General features: G+C 41.4%; 1 protein-coding gene across 3 annotated transcripts in view; it reads right to left on the reverse strand.

Annotated features, from left to right (window-relative positions):
- The window catches only part of LOC122563492 (discoidin, CUB and LCCL domain-containing protein 1), a 142,709-nt gene extending 137,156 nt beyond the window's left edge, over positions 1 to 5,553 (reverse strand). Inside the window, exon 1 of one of the 3 annotated variants that reach the window (XM_087976707.1) lies at positions 5,385 to 5,553. In XM_087976707.1, the coding sequence (XP_087832833.1) occupies positions 5,385 to 5,490 (106 nt within the window). In that variant the 5' untranslated portion in view covers positions 5,491 to 5,553. The remainder of the gene's footprint in view (positions 1 to 5,384) is intronic. The other 2 variants (XM_043717282.2, XM_087976708.1) reach the window with 2 other exon arrangements.
- Between the last annotated feature and the right edge of the window lie 2,958 nt (positions 5,554 to 8,511).

The following is an 8,511-nucleotide window of genomic DNA, read 5'->3' on the forward strand; positions in this document are numbered from 1 at the left end:
GTGGGTAAAAGGGGACTGAGAGGTAAATAGGCAGGTGGGGGGGGGGGGGGTGGAATGTAGCTGGGAAGGGGACAGGTAGATGCAGGTTGGGGGGGGTGATGACAGGTCAGAGCAGAGGGTGGAGCAGATGGGTTAGGACCCTCCCCTCCGACCTACATCACTCGCCCACCTGCATCTACCTATTGCCGCTCAGCTACCTTCTCCTCTCATTTATCTCAGTAACCTCCCCCCTCCATTCCTGATGAAAGAACCCGAAACATCAACTCTCCTGCTCCTTGGATGCTACCTGACCTGCTGTGTTTTTCCAGCACTGCACTTTGACTCTGATCACCAGCATCTGCAGTCCTCGCTTTCTCTCTAAAAAGAAAGGCAATCAGGGTAAACACTTCACTGATATGAACCATTACTTGTACAAGAGAAGATGGTTGTGGCTGTTGGGGATCAATCATCTCAGTCCCAGCATGTCCCTGCAGGAGTTGCTCACAGCAGTTTCCCAGGCCTAAGCATCTTGAGCTACATCAATGACCATCCATCCATCATATCAAAAATAGAGGAAATTCACTGATCATTCTACAATGTTCAGCACCATTTGCCAGTCTTCAGATACTGAAGCAGTCCATGCCCAAATGCAGCAAGACTTCGACAACATCCAGGCTTGGGTTTATGAGCGGCACTCATGCCACACAGGTACCACTCAATGACCATCTTTAGCAAAAGAAAATATAACTATTGCCCATTGGCTTTCAATGGCATTAATGTATTTTGCACTTTTAACATCCTGGGGATTACTATGGATGGGAAATTGAACAGGATTGGTCATATAATGTCTACAGCTACAAATACAAAATCAGAGGGTAGGAATGCTGTAGCAAGTAACTTCCACCTGACTCCCCAGTATCTGTTCACAATCCACAAAACACAAGTCAGGTGTGATGGAATACTCGCTGCTTTCCTGGATGAGTGCAGCTCCAATAACACTCAAGAAGCTCAATGCCAGCTGAAGCAAAGAAGCAGAGTAGCACTCCATCCACCACCTTCAACATGCACTCCCCTCACCACTGATGCACACAGTCACAACAATGTATACCATCTACAGGATGCACTACAGCAACTCACCAAGACTCCCTTGACAGTATCCTCTAAAATTACAACTTAAACCACTTAAATAGACCAGTTCCCCTTCAAGTCACACACTATCCTGAATTGGAACTGCTTCGCCTTTCTTCCTTGCGGAGTCAAACTTACTTTCCAACAGCACTGTAGGTGCATCTACACCACAAGGGCAGCAGTGATTCGAGAAGGCAACTCACTACCACCTCTTCTAGGACAATTAGAGATGGATGGTAAATGCTGATCTAGCAAATGGTACCCATATCCCATGAATGAATTTGAACAAGTGCATCATGTTACATTATGTGCTTAAGCTAAAACTTTGTTGGACAGTACTTCCTTGGAGCGTCTTGGGATATTTTATTGTATTCAAGGTGCTACAAGTTGTTATTCTAATAAATTTGAGTTAAAGTTGTTCAACTAAATTGAGAGAGCTCCCACAGTTGGATTTGATGCAAACAGTTTTGCTCAGAAATATCTGTCATGGTCGATGTTACAGGGAGAAAGTGAGGACTGCAGTTCAGGGTCTGCAGGCTGGAGATTAGAGTCAAAAGTGGGCTGCTGGTAAAGCAGAGCAGGTCAGGCAGCAACCAAGGAACAGGAGAATTGATGTTTCGGGCATTTCCCTGATGGCAGATGTTCTAACTTGGTTGCTTCAAGCAGTTGAAGAGTGCAGACATTTCTATTGATGGATGCACAATTGAAAGTATGGGTGGTTGTTTGTTCATTTTTAGAATAGATTGTGGATTTTTCATGAATAAATATATGGTGTTTATGTATAGTCTTGGCATCAACGTGTAGCAAATACATTGACACTAAAACTGACTAAACTACAGAACATTGTGAACACAGCCCAGGCCATCAGGCAAGCTAACCTTCCATCCACTAACTCCACTGATACATCTCAATGCCTCAAAAAGGCAGCCAACATTACCAAAGACCCTTCCCACCTGGTTCTGATCTTTCCAACCTGTTCCATAAGGCAGGAGGCACAAAATTTTACCAAGAGGTTGAAGAACAGCATTTTCCCTACTGTTATTAGACTTCTGAATGGGCCTCAAATTTCAAATATAATGTTGATCTTGCTTTTTATGCTGCTTCTTTGCAGCTGTAACTTTGTATTCCGCGATCTGATCAATCACTCTGATTTTTGTATATGATCTGCCTGTATTGCATGCAAAATAATACTTTTCAATGTACTTGGGTACTTATGACAATAAACAAATGAAATCACATCAAATCAAAAATCTCCATAAATAGGAGGGTGTAGATTACCAGTACTGGAGACAAAAAGTAACTTCAAACTTGTCATTTGAACTTGAGTTCGGCAATCATAGTTTATGATGATACCTATCCTCCACACTAATGTAATACTCTTTTCAAGTACCCATTGACACCAAATAAATCAATTGTCCTGCCCAAGTCACTACTATCAACAAATTCCCTAATTCTCCACATCTCCCAGACTCTTGCAATTTTAAGGATTCCCAATGATCAGTTATAAGTCCATTCTGTTCAATGTTGCACTTGTCACTTGAGCAGAGAAGTAACCACTGCCAAATTAAAGCAACTTTTTACAAAATAATAGAAATAAGTGAAATATTCATATAATACAAATAAGCAATTCTCTCATACACTAAGAATTTCAGATAAATAAGCAGAGAAACACGTTCCAGTCAGTCAAGAGAACCATAAATCCCTACAGTGTAAAAACAGGCTATGGAGTCCACAGCAACCCTCCTAAGAGAATCCCCCCCAGCCCTTACCCATCCCATTTCCCATGGCCAATCCACCTAGCTGCACATTCCTGGGCAATGTAGCATGACCAATCCACCCTAACTTGTACACCTTTGGACTGTTGGAGGAAACTGGAGCACCCGAAGGAATCCCACACAAATACAGGGAGAATGTGCAAACTCCCCACAGACAGCTTGAATTGAATCAGGGTTCCTGGCACTGAGACAAATATCTTGGTGTTTCTAACATTTTCTGAGTCTCAGTTCTGAGGAAGGGTCACTGAACCTGAAACATTATCTCTGGTTTCTCTCCACAGATGCTGCCAAACCTGCTGAGCTTTTCCAGCAATTGCTGTATTTATGTCTGATTTACAGCATCTGCAATTCTTCTGGTTTTTATTTTCTGAGTTATGTGTGATGTCAGCCCTGCATCATCCTCAATATTACCAAACCCTGGACAGCTCATTATGTTCCACAAAAATCTTTCAAACTCAGACTGATTGCAACAAATGACTGATTGTAATTATATATTGCTTCAACTCTGATAAGTGTTACAGAAATTCAAGTGTAACCTCAAAAGGAAGCACCCACTTTCCACAGGTCCCCACTCTCAATACAATGTCTAATGCCAAGCCAAAACTTCTGTTTTCTTCAACACGCTCAAGTCTATGCGCAACTTGAAAATTGCTCCCAGTTCAGGAAAATTGTTTCCTAAAATCTCATCGACAATCCTGAATAAAGGACAAGACATACCAGACTATTTGATGGACAACATGGAGAGGCAATATCCTAGTGATATTGTTGTTGGACTGTTAATCCAGAGACCTTGGTAATGTTCTGTGGACTCCTGTCATGGTGGTGTTTGAATTCAGGAAAATAGGAATCGGGAATTAAGAGTGTAATAATGACCATGAATCTATTGCCAATTGTTGGAAACACCCATCTTGTTCACTAATGTCCATTAGGGAAGGAAATCTGCCATTTTGACTTGGTCTGGCCTGCATATGAATCCAGACTGGTTGTCTCTTAACGACCCTCTGGGTAATTAAGGATGGCCAATAAATGCTGGTCGAGCTAGCACTGACCTTCTCTGTAAATGAATAAAAGGAAACCCATCTTTATCATTACCTTTTGCAGCTTGGTTCTAACTTACTAATGATGTGATCATCATTCCCAAAACCTTTTTCCCTGATCTACGCTGTCTTCAAAAATGTATCATTCTACATTGTCTTCATCCCTATAATAGCATATAATTATGAAGTACTGTTAACCATACAAAATGTCCCAACCTTGACTGTATCCTTTCACTAGGAACTTTAGTAACTCACCACAGTTTTAAGTATTGACAACATTGAAATAATGTTGTGGCTATTTTTAAGATTAAGAAACCAAAGTACAGTCAAGTGATGCAGAGAACTTTGAGTGAACAGATAGATGAAGAAATCTGGACTTTCACAGTCTGCACATTGATTTCTAATGCTCTTAATCACACAATGAAACAGGAGTGTAACATTTGAACACAGTATACAGCCAATATCAACTTATTGTTAGAAAATGAACAATACTTCAGTGACTGAATGAAAAGTAGCATTATAAGATTTTCTCCTTGGTGCCACAATGGACCTTTAAAGATTGTATTTTTTTAAAATGATAAAAAATTACTTCAAGCGGCCATTTCAGAAAATCAAGTTCTATTACAACAAGATTCAGAAAAAAAAACCCAGCCCCCCCTCCCCCCGCCGATCAATTACAAAAATACATTTTGTGCTTTCATTCTTAAGCAGGTCAGGACGAGTTAAGGACTAACAATGTGAACAGCGCAACATCTCCTGAACGACTGACCCAAGGGAGAACTGCATTCTCTTCCCATCACAGACGACTGCAAATTATTAAATGCATCAGATTTGAATTACAAGTACCCATACCAGCCAATTTGCTTTTGGCAGAGGAAGAACTAACAGTGGAAAGTTGCTTCTTTAAATAGTTTCTCACAGTATGAAGCGGAAATTGTGGCAATCATTAATTGTCACTGGTAATGATATTAATCGTGATAATTACTATGTATGGAATAAAATAAATGTATCAATATATAGATACCGGGGTAGATGGGAGTCATGTCAGAAAGAAGAGTGGTTGAACCCAATTCGCTAAAAATCAATCAAGATTGGTGTTGGAAGGAATTTACTGAATTTACTCGAAATTTAGCCCTTCAATGACGCTAACTTTATGTAATGCTCTGCTGCCAAACGATTAATTTGAGGACAGATTTACAACAAATTCCGTTGCTGCTCCTGCTGTTCAGCTGACTCCCAAATGATCTTCTACTACAACTTCAGAGTAAAACATAAAGAAGATTGCAGGTTAATCATTAATTTCCTGAAATCTGCTTATTTGCCCTTTTGAACGGTGCACACACACACAAAGTTGCAAATAACATCAGCCTACAAACATTCTGGATTCATGTTTTGAATGTGTGGAAAAAATACTCCTTTCTCTCTCTCTCTCTGCACGCAACTTCAGCTGGAAGTGGTCACTTACCCTGCTGTGCTTGTACAAGGTTTCTCCTGACGGCCAGGAGGCTGAGGGTAGTCAATAACGTGAGCTGGAGATGCAGCTCTGATACAAGGTGAAGTGACACAGACATGTTTCGCCAGGCACAGCGCTAAGCACCGTCTAATATTCGGCTGTCGGAGCGATTTAATGGAAGGCAAAACTACCAGCCCGAGCAAATCCACCCCTCCCTCCCCAGCCTTCTCCCTCTTATTGGCCCTGAACATCCAAGGGGACCCTACGAATGGCTGCTCTCTCTGTCAATCATCCAGGGAATGTATTTCGGATGTGTGCGACCCAAATAAGGGCAGGAGTAACAATTTGAGGAGACTCTCCCAGCAGTGACATAAGGGATGAAGGGCTGTCAGAGATGGGGCAGGAAAGTGAACCAGCTCCAATATCTCTTGCACATAAACCAAATCTACACTGGACTTTTCAGCGTTTTTTTTCCCCTTAATATTTCTATTCATTTTCCGTGTAAAAAAAAGACACAGATTAAAGATTAGGTCAGAAGTCACAGGACACCAGGTTATAGTCCACCAGGTTTATTTGAAATCACAAGCTTTTGGAGCGCTGCTTCACCTGACGAAGGAGCAATGCTCCAAAAAGCTTGTGATTTCCAATAAACCTGTTGGACTATAATGTGAGGTCCTGTGACTTTTGATTTTAGTCCAACACTGGTGTCTCCGCATCATTAAAGATTAGAATGGAGAAGGCTGAGGGTTTTTCTGAGTGTCATTGAAAGGTTAGATAGGGCAAAACCTTTCCCCCCAGAATAAAGTGGTCAGTAACCAGGGGGTACAGTTTAAGGTCAGGAGTAGAAGGTTTACTGAGGATTTGAGGAAAGTTCTTTTCATCCAGTGGGTGATCGGTGTCACTAGAACTCACTGACTGAAAGGGTAGTAAAAGTGGGAACCCTGAAGACATTTACAAACTACTTATTTGGGCACCTACAGTGCTGTAGCTTTTGCATATTTAAAGCTGTGATAGATGTTTGATCAGTAGGGTTATCAAGAGTTATGGTAAAAACGCAAGAAAGTGGAAGTGAGGAGTGTTGGATCAATCCCGATCCTATTGGATGGTGGAGCAAGCTCAAGGGGCTGAATGGCCTACTCCAACTCCTGTTTCTAATGGTCTTATACAAGGGCATGGACTAAGTGCTGGGAAATGGGATTATTATGTTTGATCGCTGGCAGGGGCATGTTGGGCCGAAGGGCCTTTTTCCATGCTGTACAATACTGTATAACTCTCTATGATTCTAAAATATGTCTTACAGAGCAGAAGAAGGCCATTTGGACCATCATGTCTGCACTGGCTCTCTGAGCATTTGAACTTAGTGCCAATCCCCTGCTTTTATCTATATCCCTGCACATTCTTTCCATCTAAATAACCATCCAATGCCACCCCGGATGTTTCAATTGAACTTGCCTCCAGCACACTTTCAGACATTGCATTCCAGCCCCTACCCACTTACTGAGTGAAACAGTTTCTTCTCTCACAATGCATTTGCTTTATTGTGAAACACTTTGCAATTCTGTCCACTGGTTCTTGATTTAAAGAGACAACAGTTTCTCTCTATCCATTCTGTCCAGCCCTCTCACGGTTTTGAATGCTTCTCTCAAATCATCCCTTAGCCCCTTTTACCTCTTCAAGCTGGAATCTATCCTCACAACTTAAGTGCCTTATCCCTGCATCCATCCTCATAAATCTGTTCTGCACTCTCTATAATACATTCACATTCTTCCTATAGTGCAGTGCCCAGGAACATACACAATACACTGGCTGAGGTCAAACAGTCATCTTATATGAATTCATCATAACTTCCATGCGCTTGTATTTATACTTCTACTAATAAAGCCTCTCTATTTTATCAACAACTCTCTCTACTTCATCTTCTGCCTTAGGACCCTTCAACCACACAGCATCAACGTCGATTTTACTTGTTTCCAAATCTCCCCTCCTACCATCTCATTCCAAATCCAACCCTTCAACTTGGCACCGTCCTCTTGAACTGCCCTACCTGTCTAACTTCCTTCCCACCTAACCCGCTCCACTGAACACTCTGACCTCTCACAACCACCCCATACCTGCATCTACCTATCACCTTCCCAGCTACCTTCCCCCCATCATCCTATCTATCTATCCCCTTACCCCCACCACATTCTTGATGAACGTCTTATGCCTGAAACGTCAACTCTCCTGCTCCTCGGATGCTGCCTGACCTGCTCTGCTTTTCCAGCACCATACTTTTCGACTCTGATCTCCAGCATCTGCAGTCGTCACTTTCTCCAACTCTCTCTACCAGTCCAGTAACCTACATTTATTTACATGTATATTCACCCTGGTGTCTCTGGTCCTGCAAACCTTTTTAGATGACCTTTTATACTGTCTCTCAATGTTCTTTCTACCAAAGCGTTATACATCACATTTCTCTGTATTAAACTTCATCTGCCACTTACCCATTTATCCCATCAACTTATCAAGTTGTTTTGAAGTTACATACTGTTCTCAGTTTACAATTCTCCCAAGTTTTGTGTCATCCACAAGATTTGAAATTGTCCACTGCTCGTCAAAATCATATAATCAGGATAAACAAAGGTCCCATAACTAATGCCTGGGGAATTCTGCTACAATCCTATTCAAGCCCAAAACAATATCCACAAACTGTCACTCTTGGTTTTCTATCCCTCAGCCAATTTTGTATCCATATTCCCTTTCATTCCATGACCTATTACTTTCCTCACAAGCCATCATAAGTTTGAATAAATCTTCATTGCAATATTGTTTTCAGGCTGGGTGCAGGTTTCTACTTTGAGATTGTGACTATTTTCGAAGGTGCTTCATGTATTCTAAATAACTCTGAGACATTTGCTAGCTGTGAAAAGAGTGAGATAAATGCGGGTCTCCATTTTAAGATTTCTGAGGTAATTGTAAAGCATTTCTCATGCTTTAAGAATGTAAAAAAAAAACATCTTTCACAGCCGACAAAATTATGTCAGGACAGTGTGGAGAAATGGACAGACAAATTGCATGCTAAGTCCTGGAGAAACAACGAGATAAATAACCAGACAGTCAGTTTTTAGTAATGTTCATTGGAGGGTAAATATTCACCAGA

The sequence above is a fragment of the Chiloscyllium plagiosum genome, unplaced genomic scaffold (genome assembly GCF_037043375.1).
Source record: "Chiloscyllium plagiosum isolate Xiang-an unplaced genomic scaffold, Cpla_swu_hap1 HiC_scaffold_30, whole genome shotgun sequence".
Taxonomy (NCBI): Eukaryota; Metazoa; Chordata; class Chondrichthyes; order Orectolobiformes; family Hemiscylliidae; genus Chiloscyllium; species Chiloscyllium plagiosum.